The 18,525-nt window shown below is 42.1% G+C and overlaps 1 protein-coding gene across 1 annotated transcript in view; it reads right to left on the bottom strand.

Moving 5' to 3' along the window:
• Positions 1-18,525, bottom strand: part of LOC148894833 (anosmin-1) — a 75,611-nt gene that overhangs the window by 47,161 nt on the left and 9,925 nt on the right. The window contains exon 2 of the mRNA XM_089002847.1: positions 12,749-12,796. Within this exon, the coding sequence (XP_088858973.1) occupies positions 12,749-12,796 (48 nt within the window). The remainder of the gene's footprint in view (positions 1-12,748; positions 12,797-18,525) is intronic.

The following is an 18,525-nucleotide window of genomic DNA, read 5'->3' as shown; positions in this document are numbered from 1 at the left end:
ACCCTTGATTTAGTGTTTAATCAGCCTGCCACGCATGTTTTTGCAACGTAGGAGGAAAGCGGAGTACCCGGAGTAAACCTACGCAGGCACAGTGAGAACATGCAAACACCACGCAGGGAGTCCATTGCTGGAATTGAACCCACTACCTCTGCAATGTCAGGTTGATGTGTTAAACACTGGTCCACTGGCACCTTTCCTTTCAATTTCAATACTTATGCTCATGTGGAGCACAAGCTTGCCGTAAACTGAAAAGCCCAAATTGTGGTTGTGGCCATAAGAAGAACCTTCAGACAGATGCTTCTCCCACTCTATACAACTATGTTATTAAAGGCTAAAATGTTCATGTTCAGCTATCCAGATTATATGGAAATAAGTCCAAAACAGATCCTAATCATGTAGCAATATCCCCCAAGTCCCTCCGACATGTAAAATGAGGTGTTCTTTATCTTTCAGAAGCAATACAAGATGACGATAACAAGGTTTAATCAATGAATTCACCCAGAGACCGCTTCCAATTCCTCCTGATGATTAATGGCAGTTGCTCCAAATTGCCGAGTCAATTACTAGGTGATACGGGCAATGTTTTCAGTAAACTTTGCCAGTGTCATAATTTTGCAATGTTTACAAAACACGGTCGTTTGCTCAAAAATGTTGAGCTCTTCAAAGGTTGTGTTTTGCTGGGTGGTGTTTACAAGTGTTGCTGTAGATACGTTTTGGAACGTGACTTTAATTGTGCCCCCGGCACTGGGATGTGTTTGTTGTCATTCTTCTGAATGAATCACCTTTGGGGGAGCCTTAACATGCTTGAAAAATTCATCAATATTTGCATGTGTGTAAATCATGCTGTATGCATTTTACTTTGAACAAACACCCTCCCCCATAAACTGCTTTTCATTTCTGTACGGGGGCGGCCTGATTGTCAAGTGGTTAGCACGCTGGCTCACAGTGCACAGGTCGTGAGTTCAACACCCTCTCCAGCCTCCCTATGTGGAGTTTGCATGTTCTCCCCGGGCCCGCATGGGTTTTCTCCGGGTCCGCCGGTTTCCTCTCACATTCCAAAAACAATCCAAAATGTGAGAGCGAATGGTTGTTGCGAATGGTCGCCTCCCTAATGAGGATGAAACATCTGGAAAATGGATGGATGCATTTCTGTACTTTCAAATGTGGGCAGAGAACATGACGTCCAAAACTTTCAAGACGTTTTTTGAGATTCACTCATGGTACCAAATATGGTGGACGTATCTATCATAAGAGCTATGTGATAAAGTCGCAAGGATTCATGCAGTGTCTGAAACTCATGACAAAAAGTTAGTGGACACCCGGGCAGACAAGTCTGAAAAGTAGCCTGCCCGGCCATAAAGTTGCCTGCCCCATTTTTCACAACTTGTAACACAATAAGACGACTAATCGCATTAAAAAAAAACATTGTTTCAAAGTATAAAGGATTTTTTAAATTGATGAAGTAACTACCACAAATTCTCCCTTGCTTAATTTATAGTAAATATCCGCTGTAGTTTGTCGTCATAGTGAACAATGCAATGTTTCTGTTGCGTTGTCTGCTCAAAGCTACGTGAACTCCTCTTTCGACGTGGCTTTCAAAACTCTCAAGTACACTTTTCAGTGTTTAGTCCGTTTCAGGGTGTAGTCCGAAGCAGGCTTCTGATTGGCTGCTGGTGCCGAGTATGCAAATTGCCACCGGCAGCCAATCAGAAGCCTGCTTCGGACTACACCCTGACTGAAAAGTGTACTTGAGAGTTTTGAAAGCCGAGTCGAAAGAGGAGTCCACGTGACTTGTAGTGGCTTGCTTGTAACTTTTGCTTTATTGAATAAAACAAATGTTTGATTTGAAAAAAAAAACATTTTTTTTGGGGGGGGGGAAGAAGTTGTCGGCCACCTGGGCCGAGACGTTTTGAAAGTTGTACGCCTCAGGCCACCGGGCAGGCGCTATTTCAAACACTGATTCATGCTTAGAATCGAACATCAAGTCATCCATTTTGAAACAGCCAATTGGTAATTGTTTTGAAGGTTTGTACGTTGAGAGATTCCTACTGGCAGTTGCCAAAATGAGCCCCAATCGAAAGCAGTTAACGTAAATTGGTGACGCTAAATTTCCTTCTCTCTGCCTTCAAATATGGGCGTCAAAATGTGCAAAATGTGATCGGAATTTTGAGAATTTGCCCCCGAAAAAAAAATTATGCGAGGGCCCGTTCGTCGCTGCTTTCATTTTCAATTGAAATGCCACGGCACAGACAACAAAGAGGCTGAGACCAGTGTGGAAGAGAAAAAAAAGGAGGGGAAGCCCATGAATTATACATTCGGCCGACAATCAGAGTTGCCTGCCTTATTTATGAGCAAGAAAGCCCACACAGATCGGCCCCAGTTCCGCTTTGTTCGCCACTTAATACTTCACCAGTCTGAAGTTTCACCCACACACCTCCTGGGCGACTCCTCTTACTGCCAGCTCATGTTGTTATCGTCAGTTGGGCGACAAGAGCCCACATCCAATGGCCGTAACAAGAGGCCAGCTTATCGCCTCGCTCCAAGCTCAGTTTACATTTCATGACAATTCGACTCAACGGGACGGATCCATCCCGTGAGGTCAGATGGCTGATAAGGAGGCCACTGGGTCTTTGGCATGGGAACGCCTTTTTTCTGTGCTGCTCGTGAGGAGGGCCGTGTCAGATCTGCCCGCCACGCTCTGATTTACGCTCTTGAAAACATTGCGATGATAGATGCAAGGGAGCGAGAGATGAAAACCATCACGTGGAACACTTCCTCCAAGCCCGGAGCCATTTATTGCAACTGTCAAAAGCGCAGATAATGAACTGGCTCCATCCATACGGAGGACCAAATAAATGCATCACTGTCATGGCAGCCACTGAGGATTGAGCAGATGGCAAACAAGATACAGCGAATGAACATAACAGCTATTACGCTTGGCGCAACTGAGCATGGGAGGAAAAGTAGAGCAGCTTCCTTTCTTATCGCAAGACTTTTGACGAGACTTTGGCATGCTTGCATTCATGCAAAATCGTCAGATTCAAAGCCATTGGTGCCGCGTGACAGAACCTTGATCTGTTCGACCAATCGTGATGGGATGGCGTTCACACCAGTTCATTTCTTCGAGATGTGATAGACACAATAATCGGTTAAATTGGTCGTGAAGCGTTCTGCTTGATTGTGCAAGCCATAACGCGGTGCAGTATTTGGGCGCAACCAGTACAGGCACTGTTTAGTCACACTCCACTCATTTCATGTCCCAGGAAGTCCACCATGAAACAGCATTTTTTGTTTCTGCTACTCACACGCTACACAAACAAGATGCTCTAATATTTTTTCTTCCATGAAGGGATACGGGACCTGTGATTGACTGTCGACCCCTCTAGAGTGTTGCCTGCCCTTTAGCACCAAGTCATCTGGGAGAGGTGCCAGTTCGCTGTGACCCTGAACAGCATAAGCGGGAAAGCAAATGGATGGATGGAAATATAATTTCATATAAAACTTTATAGCGTGGGAACGGTTCCAGGCAAAATGCTTCATTACCCTGGAGATCTTTGGTTCAATTGGAAGTCCAGAAAAATTGGGATGTGTTGTCACGCATAAAAACAGACGTACAAATCATGTCTGTTCGAAACACAACCCGCTCTGGCGTCCTCCAAGACAAACTGTCACCTTGTCCTCCATCATTTGAAACGAAAGTAGGCCTGAGGTTTTCGTTCTGGGCACCAACATATAAAGAAGACATGCAACGCTATTGGAAGGAGAGAGGGGTCGGAGGAGAGGGGGTCGTCTCATCCCACACTGCAGACACATTCCATCACTATCTCCATTTGTTTATTCACGTCGCAGAAACACTTCGAATTCACTAATCCTGCTTGTCCTCACGAGATGGGCTGCTGGCAGAAGTGGCAGCTCAGATTGTCGGGGTCATTGTCAGAGCGGTTCAATGCATTCCACTTGCTCAAAAAGTTGAGGAGGTTTCATCTTAAGCGCAGATAATAGGGTCTGATTTGAGCATTTATGTCACAAATAACGGGGAAAAAAATACTGAAGCCTCCCTTGAAAAGGTTTTGGCAATCTTCTAAATTCAAACTGCAAGCATATCACAAATGAGGATTTCCAGTCTCATTTCATTTCAAACATGACCTTTCAAAAGAAATGGTTTACGGATCATTTCATCATCTGGAGTGTTGTTTTGTGTAGGGTCTGTCACATTTCAAGAAAAATGTTATGGGTGGCTTGCTTTTATGTAGTGGTCTAATTGTGAACAGGCCTTAAATCAAAGCAGGGAAAAACATACATCACTCTACTACAACAATCACCCTGAGGTCAAGGGTCAATATGGCTGTCTTTGACACACACTCTCACACACATTGTGGTTTTTCATGATCTGGAAGCATCGCATATGCGCAGACTGGGCTCGGGGAGTGCAACAGATGGCATAAATTGATGAGCTCGTATCTGTTATAAGCACATCAGCTTAGATTAGATCCTTGCAATCTAATCTCCCCTAAGGCAAACGTGACCGCCGATGTTGCCGCTTCGGTGTCTAAATATTAAGAAACCGAGCGCTGCCATATTTTTGGGGAATAGAGGTGGAATCTGTGTCTCAAAAATTGGGAATATGAACTGGGGAGACGAGCGTTGTGTGAGTGTGTGTGTTGATATTCATCCTCGGAAGATGAATAAACACTGGGATGACAGCAGATTGTCTGGGCAATGGGTCCAAAAGAGGATTTTGTCGCAGCTTTCATTGTAATAATCCGACAACGGAATTAAATCCGTTTCGACATGAAAAAATATGAAGGGATGGGGTTATCTCCCAAGTGGGGTCAGAAAACACACAAGCATGTTTTGGGCCGCTGTCTGATTTGAGATGTGACCGGTGAACAAGTCCCGCAGCCTTTTCACCTCGTCTCCTGTGGCCTCGCCATTTTTTTTTTTTGCCATAGGGGGTTTCCACTTTCTGCCACCCACCATGTGAATAATGAGCTCCACAGATAGAAGCCAATGAAGCGACCCCCCCTTTGGCCAATGAAACTTAACAACCATGTCCAGATCAGCTCCTTCCTGCTGGGACTGACCAGCCCTTCTTTACACTCCTGTGCCCACCCACCCACAGACACACACACACACACACAGTCTTAAAGTAACACAAATTAACTTGAGCTAAGACTTACGCCAGAAGCGCTTATTTAATTTAATACCGTTATCCCTTTTGTTGATGTTGTTTTTAAACCTGTTACTTCCTTTCAATACGCTATGTGGTTTGTGTTGGTTGGGTTTATTCAAAAAGCATATTTAAAAGTCCACAAATTGGACTTAAACAATAAGAACTGCAAGCAGAACAAATATTAAACAGTGTTTTCTCCGTTGAGGATATTTTGCTTTTATCATGTAGGACATACTACCTTCAATGTAGCATATCTAGACCACATTTAATGATGCACATCACCAACATGTGGGGACTAGCGTGCCAATAAAATAAGCATATTAAAGCAATTACTCCTCCCCACCTTTGAGTCAGTTTAAAACTGTAACGAGTCACATCAATCTGTCATCCCCGCGTCACTTACTTGACTCTTTTATGACTTACTTGAATCACTTAGTGTTCGGCGTAACCGAAGACGTATAAAGATTTTCCTTTGTCAAATGATGCTGAACTCAGACTGGCTCGACTGCGAAAATTGGAATATGTTACGTGAAATTAGTAAAGATTTAAACAGGTGTGTGTATGTTTTTTCTCTTTTTTAATTTTCTTCATTGTGTTGTTTAGGCAGACAGGGGTGTTAAGGCAATTCGCTATCCCACCTCTCGCTTCCCTCATGGCTCTTTTCCCCTGCCTGGCCCTTGGGGCGGGCAGTCACATTTTGTGCCATCCCAAAGATTAAAGAATCTTTTTGTTTTTCCTTTTTATTCCTGCTTCATTAATAATGATCCTAAAACGGGTGTTCATAAGCCAGCGATGGGTTTTCCCAGTGTACATCCGATCTATGGATTTATGCGCCACTCGTTTGGCAGAGGGTCAGAAAGTAACAGATGTTTATCTACATTTGGAAAGGGCCTGATTCCAATTTCAACGTATCCAACGCTTATATTCACTCTACCATATCATACATTGACAATTCCACCATCCAAATTCACCCATTCATGATGAAAACAGAGGAATACATTGCCTGACTGGCCACCACTTTGTCAAGCGGCTCCCCTGTCCAGACGGACTTAAGAGGTGTCGATGCCGGTAATGTGTGCCAAAACGACGAGGTGAGAGCGACGTCTGGCCCGACTGGGCCAAAAGGTCCTTTGAAGTCCATTTAAGCACCCACTTAATCACGCCTTCGCAGCGTGTCGCGGGATATACGACCGGGCTGCCAGAGACGAGCTGACCACACAAACGTCTCGTAAATGGCATTGGCACACTTTCCAAGCTGCCAGGGACACATTTTTTCTGCGTGGCTACTTATGTCTCCTAGTTGAAAATAATTGAAGACTCCGCTCTTCGCAAGACCCTCAGTGGGGAAGTTGAAGCTATTTATTTTGGCGTGAGAACGCGTGGGGGTTGGGAGGATGGTGGGCTTTGAGATACATGCTCTGAATGAGATGGGGTAGCATTCCACAGACTGTTGTTCAATGTTAAGCTCCTTCCAAAGATGTTCTCACGGAGGTTTAGACGGAAATTGTACGAAACAACTAAGCTCAAAAATTCTATCGAGACGAAGACACGCTATGAATCACGGTGAACAAACTACACTACATATTTCATATAAACACAAATGTCAGTTTTCTACAAAGTGGCAGTGGCTCACTTTGCACTAAACTCAACAAAATTCAACATAGCAGGCTTTCAAATGGATGTGAAGGCTTCTTATTTATAAACTGATGTTGGAATCTGTGGTAGAAAATGGAACATGTGACATATGCATGAAAACTGAGAGCAGACAATGTTCTCCTCTTAAGTGTTCCTCCCTCGACGGACTCTTTGTAAATAAAATGCAAGGTACGGTAAAGTCATCATCCCTCAAGTCAAGGTTATAAACCGAATGATATTTTAATTCTCATGGCAACTGTATAACTCGCGGAGAAGCCGTTCTCTCCGAAGAAACAGTGCGCCACCTTTCTGTTTTGAAAACGTCAAAAATATTCTTTATATCAGACAAATACAGTTTGACGACCTCGATTTCCTCAGGAAAAAGGTGGAAGCTGAATCGGACGTGTGCTTTTAAAAATATACATTACATTGGCGCAACATTCGGCCGCCATGGCCAATTGCTTTAAATTAACAACAGGTTGGAGATTTTGTTTTTTTGTTGGTTCATGTGGGTACTGAAAATTTGGATAATGGCTCTCAAAGTTGACATTCTCTAAATCGCTAATGGTATAGGACTGATCAAAAGTGGGCTGTTGTTGATTTCGTGTCGCTCAAGATAATTGGCTTTCCTCATGAAGTATATAGTTTCTGTGACAAATTGCCAAACCAAATACGTGCAATGGAGTTGACTACACAAAGCCTTTTAGAAACTACTAAATTCTCCCACTCTCCTGTGCAATGTACGAATTCACTTACGGTTTTCCTTTGCAGACACAAAAACGTTCACGTTAAAATGGCAACTTGACAAAAAAAATAAAAAACAAGATTGAAAGGAGTGTAATATACATTCTAGGTCAGGAGTTGACCTGGATCGTATCCAAAACAATGACTGGACTGCATGTATGCCTGGTTGAAAATTGATGACATGAAAATCACATGATCCCACACTAGTTTTGGTAGCTATCAGCGTTGCATATCTCCAATTAAAAGTGATTTGATACGTCTTTCAAAATACGGGTTGGGAGAAGATCCAAGCATGGCTCATTTTAAAGTGAGGCGATTCGATTCGGTTCCATTTAATGGGATTATGATTCGATTTGATATGCAATGCCTCAGCTTGACAGAATGACAGAACAAATACAGACAAACAACCATCCACCTTCGTCTCCACCCTAATGGGCAATTTGGAGATCATAGGAGAAGGTCATAGTGCCCAGAGAAAACCCACGCATGCAAATGGTCCTTTGAGTAGAAAAATGTTGGGGATCATTTATGTCACCGCCCGCTAAACCCGTTCCCAATGTCAACTGGAATGAGCTGTAGCCTTTTGTGACCCTGCAAAAGATGGCATTAAATCCGGGTGGTTGGACGTCAAGTCTAATATTCAACTTGGCGCCCTGGAGACCTACGACTTTTTACTCGTCTCGGAGAAGTCGGGTGGAGGGACACAATAGGCGAGAGAAAGAACTTTGTCCTTCTCATTCAATGGACGTGGTAGTCCGCTGTGACAGCACGATAAAGGATGCCAAATGCCACAACGCTCCGCTGTGCAGAGAGAGCAAATAAGCATGATAAAAGGTAACCCTGCGACTAGCCGGATGCCGCATGTGAGGTTGACCGCCATGACTTTGTAGAGCTGCATGCAAAGAGGAGGCTCGGAGTTCCTCAAAAGCAGACAGATGGAGCGAGGAGGTCACCGCGTCTTTGTTTGAATGATTAGGCAGCTCCATCCTCACTTTTCCCCTCTGTGGTGGCTGCTGGCCGGACAGGCCTTACGTCTCCTCCACCACCCCAGGGGAGCCACCGGCCTTTGTCCCCTCTGTTTGACTGGGCGCTCTTCATGAAGTGAAGAGGCTAATCAGCGACTGCGGAGCTATTCACGGGGAGCCACTGTACCACATTTGTCACGATTGTTCAGGCCCTGAGTGGGCACTTCGGGCCCTTAAGTGTGCTCCTATTTGCTAACAAATATTGACTCCTGGCCTTGAATGAATCCCTGGCTTCCATCCTGATGGGCCCAGGATGCGATTAAAGCAACATTTGAAGAGCACTTGGTTGTTTTAAGCGTATTCACAAGCTACGCACAAAGACATGAAAAGCATTTGGATTGTTGCTTCGAGATGGGCACCGTTCCTCACTTTGAATTTAGTAGCTAGCAAAAAAAAAAACCTTCTCAAAAACAAAACTGCCAAATGACGAGGGAACGCAATAGTGCCAAGAGTCGATATTGGCCATGGGAGTGGAAAGCGGAGAGTTGAGCGTCTTCACAACGCAGAGGAGGTTGGCCTCCGCTGTTAACTTTAAAGCACTCAAGGGGTTACAGTACGATTTCAAGCAATAAATCCCATTATTTGTTAAAGAAGCTGTCAAGCAACATGCTTTTCTTTGCTAAGTTACCATTTTCCACACCAATGAGGACATTTTATTGGTGTGACACACCGTACTAGTTAATCTGCATGGTCTGTACTCTGCGTACATGCAAAAAGTCACGCCAAAGGGAAATAACCAAGGATTTGGACTTCAGAACCTTTTTCAGGTATCTGTATTTTACATGTTCCTTTTCTTGGCCACTTTTTATTTACGCTTCCTACATTTGAAACCAGAGAATTGGTGTATGTGTTGCCATATGGCCGTTTAAAAAAAACAGCTTCTGGCCTTCAAAATTCTTGTTCCTTTTATTACTCAGTTCTTAGTATTCGCCAAGCTGCGGGAACATGTTGTTCTGATAAAGTAAATCCAATGCTAAGAAGCTCTCAGACAGGAGAAACCAATTTGATACTGAGTCTTGATCTGATACCTAAGAAAGCATGAAAAATCGATAAGTGAGTATATCCAAATTGTCTGAAAGTCTTTAATGTCCTTGATTCCATTTGTTGGAATAAAATCCTCTTTTACGCCCCTTTCTGTATTTTATCTAGTGGTTCAAACCACGTAAGCAGAAAAAAAAAATCATTCATATCACTGAAATAATGACATAAGATATAACATTTCATATTCTCGGCTTAAATGATCAGGGATGAGTATATTAGAGGGACTACTCATATTAGAGGTTTTGGAGAGAAAGTCAGAGAGGCCAGACTGAGATAGTTTGGACATGTCCAGAAGAGAGAGAGTGACTATATCGGAAGAAGGATGCGGAGTCTTGAACTGCCAGGCAGGAGACCGAAAGGAATACCTAAGAGGAGGTTTATGGATGTTGTCAAAGAGGACATGAAGGTCGCTGATGTGAGAGAAGACGATGCACAAAACAGAGTTAGATGGAGGACACTGATTCGCTGTGACGACCCCAGAAGAAAAAACCCCAAAGGAAAAGAAGATTATCGCCTTAAATGAACAAATTAAAGTTAAAAAAATGGAGATATCCAAAATTATGGATGATTACTTTTGCATCCTCAGGTTTTCAACATGGGGATTTTGTGAAGGAAATTGTGCCGAGACACCGACTGTGATCCAGCTGTGCCATGCCTGCCACTGTGCCTTTTCCTGTACTTCCACTTAATTAGCGTCATTTATTGAGTTTCTCAGCATGGAGAGACGCCATTGAGGGTTAGAGGGAAATTTGTTTAAGGAAAATTAAATCATACACTATACTCTACGACTTTGGGTCTACCACATACCGCGTATAATGTGACGATGCAAAACGCCGCGCTTATTTGTACAAGAATTTATTACAATTTCTTAACCCTAAAGAAAACACTGGAGTGATTTCTTTGAAAGAAATGGTTATTTTGAATGAAATTAAGACGCCTTAAACACGTTTTTCTTTTCTTTACAAAATGTGTCGCACATTTTGAGCATGGGAGAATAGAATCGAGGAATGCGCTGACACCTAATACAGTACACTCAATATTAAGATCCCCGATACTACGTCACCAGCTTGACATACACCTTCCACTCTGGTGGAGTCGGACCCATCTCAGGCATGTTGAGATACATTCAGGTGAATGAATAATAATGAACGTTTCGATCTGCAAAATGGAGCAGGCACTCCGTTCGGACAGCAGTCAATCCAAATCATCATTCTCAAACCTTTTTTGCTCCACCGATCGGTTTAATGTCTGACAATATTTTCAATATGTGTGCTGGATAACGAAAACTGTGATATTTTCGAAACATAATAAACAAATTATGACGCAAGGAAGGTCCGAGTTGGCCGCAACGCTCTATGGTCACTTGGCTAATGTTTAAAGGTGCCTTCAAAATGAGATACAATGCAAATTAAAAGAAAAAGGGAATGAAAAATACGACCCATCATTGTCGCGTATCATAGAGTGGGTTTGGTGTGTGGGAGTCCCCCCTTGAGATAAATCTGTCCTATATTGTCAATTAAAAGTAGCCTTCTTCAAAATCAGACTGCTTTTCCATCTTCTGGCTGAGCTTTTTCCCCTTTCCAGAGAAACTTTCCCAAGAAGTTTGTTTTTTTTTCACTCATTTTGCTAGCTACTGGGTTTCATTTTAGCGCTAACCCATCACGTGACCGAGAAGTGCACCTGGACCAGTGTCAAGAGTGACATACTGTAACTGACATGATGTAACATAGAATCCTGTAGATTTTCAAAATAAAGCATTTTTCAGCTCATAGATTGAACAAGAGAGAGAGAGATAGCTATGTAAATTAACGAAATAATTCCATGGATTAATAAATAGATATGTAAATACAGTAAAGTCTCGTTATATCGATATCGGATATATCGATAGTCCCGGTTATATCGATACTATTTCTATGTACGCACGGAGAAAATTACATGCAAACAGAGTCGGATATATCGATAGTCCCGGTTATATCGATATTTTTTCGGACTCCCTTGAATATCGATATAACGAGACTTTACTGTATCTAAATCAATAAATAAACAGAAATACATGTAAATAAGTAACATACAAATAAATAAATAGATAATTAAATTACACAGATAAAAAAATAGATAAATAGTCAAATAGCTACCTAGATAGCTAGCTATCTAGATAGCTCGATTGCTAGCTATCTAGATAGCTCGATAGATAGATAACATAGATTACAAAGTAAGTTGTTGGAATGCAAGTTATTTATTCTCTCTGTGCGACCTTGTACCAAACCACCCATGGAGCAGTATCATGCCGCAACCCACAGGTTGGGGAACACTATTCCAAATAGTTGTTTTTATACGCACTGTGATTGGCTGTTCTCCGACCAATCTAATTAGGGCAAGCAGTATAAGAAAATGACTTATTGACTACGATATTCATGGAATATGATGTTGAAGCCGCATTGATTTTCACTGTATGCTACCAGAGATATTATACCTTCACTGCTCCTCAGCTAGCATGTATCTGTACAGAATGTGTCCTTACAGTGGAGCAAAACCATGGAGGACAAAACACTCCTCAGTGAAAGTGTGTTATTTTGAATCCGCGTGGGCCAAACAACAACTGAATTCTGGTTGAGCGGCTCTGACAGCTGGAGTGGGTATTGTTCACGTTTCATAAGTCGGACCACACTGTGCTGGCGTGGCGTTCTTAGTATTCTTGCTCGAAACATCTCTGAGGGCCCTGTCAACAGATCCAGACGGGCCTGTCAGCACCATCTATTCAGGCGAGCTGTCAGCACTAGCTTTATATCAGACTTCTTAGGGATGGGGGCAAGAAACACAAACAAGCCCTGCAGGCGGAGAGTGTGTGTGCATGTGTGTGTGTGTGTGTGTGTGTTTATCGTGGCTGGGCTGGGCAGCACAATGCATTCTTATCCACATTCCGAATAACAAGAATCCGAAAAACCCAACGTTAGGAATAATTTACAGTCTGAATGATGAAGATTTTGGGGATTTTGCGTGAAACTGTCTGCAGGCGTGACTAAACTAGTCCTGCTGTGACTCTTACACACTTTATGTTGTATTATCCCCCCACCCCAAGCTAATGAGGCACGCATGCATTGCATTCATGACAGGAGTGTAACCACATTACCTTGGAGCACTGTTTATGATTCTGGCACCACACCAAGGATCCGTTGTTCTGTGGAGAAAAGTAGCACCTGTCATCACACCGCATGGACTTATTAAAAGATTAAAATGTGCTCACAATATTGCTGTCACAATTAACACATTCTTTAAGGCACGGATTCCCAAGCAGTGGGCCCAGGTCCAAAAAATATTCTGTTTTCCTGTTGAACATGAGGCAGTCGGGTTTTTTTTAGGCCAGATTGATAGATAATACAGTGCTATGAAATAATATTTACCCCCTCACTCATTTCTGTGTTCTTTGCAAATGTATCACACATAAAAGGTTTCAGTTCATCAGACCAATTTTAACTCATTCACTGCCATTCATAAATGTATTCATGAATTGAAAATATGACGTGGAGCGCCATTCCCGCCTTTGTTCGGGTTTAGTTTTTTTCTTGTTTGAGTGCCTGATAAAGCGCAGGCCATGGCCTCTTGCAATGTTTTTTCCTTCCACAGGGGGGCAGCATTTCCATTTTGTCCATGTTAGCGCTTTGTTCCAGGTTCAGCTGCTGTTAAAGCGCTATATAAACCAATATGTATGTATTGTCCAGCCACCCTCATTTCAAGCTCATATAACTCAAGAAGCATATAATGTAGGAATTAACTTGTTTTTTTCTGATGAAAGAAGAGAGTCGAAGGTTTCTGACGCTGCATTGAATGTTTATGTAGTTTTAAAACTAAATATTTTGTGCCCCCTGGAATTCGAGTGACAAAGACAGAAACCCTGGCATTGGAGTAAATATTTTTGCACATCTGCCAGTGAATGAGTTAATATCACAAAGACCTTACCCAACGAAACACAAAAGGAATTTTGTATTTGAAAAAATGTTTTTATTCATACATTCTCATAATACAGTACAGTGAGACCTCAACTTACAAACACCTTATCTTACAAACTTTTTGTCTTACAAACGTCAAATTTCTGAAAATTAAACCTTATAATAAGCACTATTTTCATAATACACACTCACCACGGCTGGCGGAGTGATCTTCGGCGGAAGCACACGACCTAACAGCACCAGAGGTTAAGTTACCAACAGTCCTTATGGAAGGTGACTCTCCTTCCATAAGCCATCAACGACCATCAAAAAGGTAAATAAAACTTGATTTTACAGCACAGTTTAATTCTTTAATTACAGTCCTCATGTAATGCGCCTCTCTTTCCAAACAGCAATTCCCTTTGACCTTTGACCTCCAACGCCATTCCATCAAGCCATAAATGACCATCACAAATGTAAATAAAGTGACTTTATAATACAATGCAGTGTATTTGTTTCATTACAATACAATAGCACATTTATTATACATAGAATAAGGTATGTTGGGTGTAGTTTTTTAGGCTTATTTAGTTGAAAAGTATATTGTATAGAAACCCAGGAACGGATTATTCCCATTTTAATGGTTTCCTATGGGAAATGTTTTTTTGAGATACACACTTTTCACCTTACACACTCTGTCTGGGAACCAATTAAGTTCGTAAGTTGAGGTCTCACTGTATTGACTTTTTCAGAAGCTATTCATTTTCTTGATTTTTTTTCAGATTTTCTACATTTTTTTTCCCCTACAAAGAAGAGAAAAATCAGACTTGTGAAATCTAATTGAAGCCATGCCTCGCTTTAAGAGAGCTTTTTGTGATCGCAACAAACACACAGACACACACACACACACACACACACACACAAACACAAACACACACAAATGAGGCGCTTTAAGTGTGTGTAACTCAAGCAGAAAAGTGGGGTCAGCCCTCCAGTTCCCCACAGGGAGAGCCTCTGGTCAGTTTCAGCCCAACGCGGCAACCTCAGCTCTTCTTACGAGCCGTTTGATCTCTTAACAGACATCCCCGAGGCCATAGAGGCGAGAACTGATGTCAGCGTGCCTGCGAGGACTGCAGATAGCGACCATTTCCCCCTAATTGCAATGGAAGTGCCACCTTGCGCTCGCGACGAGGGGCCCATCATTCACTCCCTGTGTTGTGCTGTGCATTGTAAGAGAGCAGGGGGTCATTTCCCGTCTTCTATCACCGTGAGGAATGATGTCGTCACTCACGGCCAGGTTATTGCATCTATGTGGCGAGTGCAAAAGAGGCTTCAGATGATGCGGTCAGTTGATGAATACATGAAAGAGATGAAAACAATGGGGTGTTTTTGGCCTTGTCGGACGGTAAACAGGCGCCGTAAGAGGATTTGCTGATGCATACGTTGAATTGATATTAGCGCAAAGCAGATTGAGAGCAGCGGGGGTTTTAGGTCAGACTCGTCAAGAGTCGAGTATCTGTTTGCGGCTGTTTGAAAATGTTTGAAAATGGAAAAAGATGTTGATGGTAAACATATTTTTTACTATGGTTCATGTCGTACACAAACATGAAATAAACATTCTTAAAGGACAACCGTCAGTTTGCTTCCTGACATCAGAAAAACGTTTAATAGCATCTAAAATACCCATAACACGCAAGTGATATCTTTGGTCAAATGAAAAACTCCAATAAAAATGACTTAAAGTGTCCAAAAACTACTTCAAAATGATCTCAGAAAGCTTCAGTTTCAGAAGGTCCCGCCCCCTTGTTCGTGACATCACGTCAAGACGTCTTGCCTTGTTTCAAGAAAGCATCTGAAGATGCTTTCGTGATCACTCATTGTGGCAGCTCCGTGTGTATCCTGAAAAATAGTTTGTATGCCAAGGTAAAATTTTCATAAATTTAACGTTCGTAAACCGAAAAGTTCGTAAGCCAAGGGGTTCGTAAACCGAGGTATCACAGTAGATCAATTTCCACGGGTCCTTAAGTACAATCTTGATTGCACAAGCGCCTAGTTACGATCACCACCTTGTGTTCTATTATTGGAGTTTACTTTTATGCTTGCAGGTAACAGCCCTAAATCAGCATGTTGACATGTCATTATACGCTTTTAAAACATATTAGTTTTTGATCTCATGCATTGGTTTGATAATATCCGCAAGTCCAGGCAAGTGAGACAATAATTCTTTTGCCATGTACCATGAGGTCATCTCAGCTATTGTTCACATTAAATTCAGTCAGTTAAAACACCATATCCTTATCTCCATCTTATTTGAGACAGCACAGGAATAGACCATTAAAAAAAAGGTAATGAAAAATGTTGGATTGAAGTCATAAAGAACTTTCATGCCAGTTTATAGCCTGGATCGGAGGTTCTCTTGTGGACGCTGCAGGGCTGTGGGATTCAGCCAGACTCGAGGGGGTCGGCAGGCATAAAGTCTGCTCAAGTTCAATGTCAAGTTCAAAGCCGTTTCCCACAATGTAATCCAGAAGAAAAAAAAAATCCCATGAGACCTTTGGAGAGAATATATCATTAAAGGGCTTTAATTTGACATCCAGTTCCAGTAAGTGCTGAGCTTTTAGAGTCAAGGGTACTGGTCAAACGGCTTCAAAGGAATTTTTGATTGTACGAGCACGTCTCCAGAGAATCTTTGTCAAAAAATAAAAGTGCAGATAAGAATGAAAAATGTATGCATGAAAGCGGCGGGGAAATGAGGAATCTTCCTTTCATGGTGTACAAATGAGCACCAGCTTGGCCAAGGCATGCATCAGCTTCTTCCTGGTCCCGTTGTGCGTAATAGAACATTCTGTTTGTCCCAGCGTTGATTAAAAAGTGAATTATTCCTTGCCAGTGCATCATGGCGTTTTGGTAGGGGGATGATTAAATCGCTGTGGCGCTTACAAGGAATGATCAATACAACCGATCTCAATCTGCTGTTAGTGGCAACCTGTAAATAAGACCTTGACTCATAGACTGAAGGAAAACACATCCGGTGGTAATTTATTAAGACTGTCGTGACTCTACATCAGTTCCAAAATCATTAATCTTGTTTTTTTTTTCCTCCTCTGGCGACTTCCCTTATCCATCAATAAAACATTGACAGGGCTACCACATTCACGGATCCATCGAGGATCTAATTTAGTTTTGTGACGGCATTCCCGATGCAGGGAATCTCGGCAGGATGTTGCCCCAGCTGTCCAGGGCCTGACCCCACCATGTCAGTGACCGACGGGGAATAATTATAGGTCAGGACTTCATCGCCCTGACTCACCATGACATTCCTCCGCAGTATGAACATTAGGCAGCCATGGCGACTGTCAAGGACCCCAATGAATGAATGTTTTCCAGATATCCTCCAAGTGTGATTTGAATCGGGTCAAGGAGAAGGAGGCCCAGGCGGCGGAGAAACCTGCAGCGTTGTTTCTGACGCGGGCGGACTCGTGTAAACAGAAAATTTATCACAGAGGTACACGGGAGCGCTTGTCAGCTGAGAAGTCGGAGCAGGTGGCCAGAGGCGTGTTGTATTGTCTAGACAACTGATGAACATGGACAAAACATCCTTTATCTCCAAGTTCTACCTTTTGAGAAGCGGTCGGCTATTGTTCCCTGTTGATTTGGATTGTCTGACTCTCAGTTTACATAGGAGGGCCGCGATTGTAATGGGATTTCTTTCTCTAGGTTTTTAGAGTTGAGATTCTTTACAGGAAGTAGACGGAGAAAAGGACTTGAAAGGAAAGCGGTGTCCAATGTGGTCATTGTCTTCGTTACAGGGGGTCCTCGGGCAAAACCAAAATAACACGCGTAAGTGCACAAATGGCGCACCTAAATAAAGGCCCTAACATTTAGGACCGCACTTGAAGGGCCGTGTACATTTGACCCTCGAGTAGACCTCTTCAATTATTTCAGAAAGCTTCCTTCTGTCTTATCTTGATCAATAGTTTCTTTGATCTATTCTTAAAGCTATAAAAACAATATATAAACTGAAATTCTCATTAATTTTGAATACATTAAAAAAAAAATCAATTCATCCTTGGGTCCTTAGCACAGATCCGCTTTTCAGATCCCGTTTTAAGAAAATATATTCATAGATTCAGAACAAGACAATGATAAAATAAAGCAAAAGATCTCAATTGTCACAATGGTTCACGGGTTCTTGTTTCGGCTGACATTTTATGTTGTAAAAAAAAAAAAATCGATTTAAAATGTAAAACCAATTTTTGGTAACATTCGTAGATTCGTCCTGATCTTTACCACAGATCAGCGAGAACATCAATAGTTTATCAGTTGATCCGTAAATCACATCTCAGAAGCCTCATTAGAAATCTCATTAAAAGCATTCACATCTTTTTCCAGAAACATCCGCATGAAAGTACATTACCCACATTCACACTGTTAGTCGAGAGCTCAATCAGAATGAAATTGCATCATCTATGTTCTCAATGTCGATGTAATGACCAAATTCTTCAAAATAACCCAGATCGAGTTTATCTAAGTAGGTTGTCCTTGAATCATAACAAATTTCATTCAAATGAAAAATGTATGCTCCCAACAGCAAAACTCACATCGTGCAAACAACACCATAGAAAATTAATTCATTTGTCCTTGAATCAAATCAAAACAGCTGCAGTACACAACAAATTAGTTTCAGAAGCGTCCATGTTAAAGACAATGATCCACGGTGATCGAAAGATTTGTAGATTTTTCCTTGGGTCCCAAAAAAAATCCATTGAAATCTGCTAAGAATTTATTGAGATGAAAATAAAAGTCCTAGTTTCTCTCAGTTCATCCGTTTATCCTGTGATTCACCAAACTTTACCTCGCCGGGGAATAAATCTTATTTAAATGTCACAACTTTTTGTTTCCAGCGTTAACAAAATTTAATTCCACAATCCGAATCCGGAAAACACAGAACAACCGTGGTTATGCGCACGCTGTTGTTATC

This window comes from Hippocampus bargibanti, linkage group LG08 (genome assembly GCF_051943395.1).
Source record: "Hippocampus bargibanti isolate YZ-2025 linkage group LG08, ASM5194339v1, whole genome shotgun sequence".
Classification (NCBI taxonomy): Eukaryota; Metazoa; Chordata; class Actinopteri; order Syngnathiformes; family Syngnathidae; genus Hippocampus; species Hippocampus bargibanti.
This window is presented reverse-complemented; position numbering and strand designations above follow the sequence as displayed.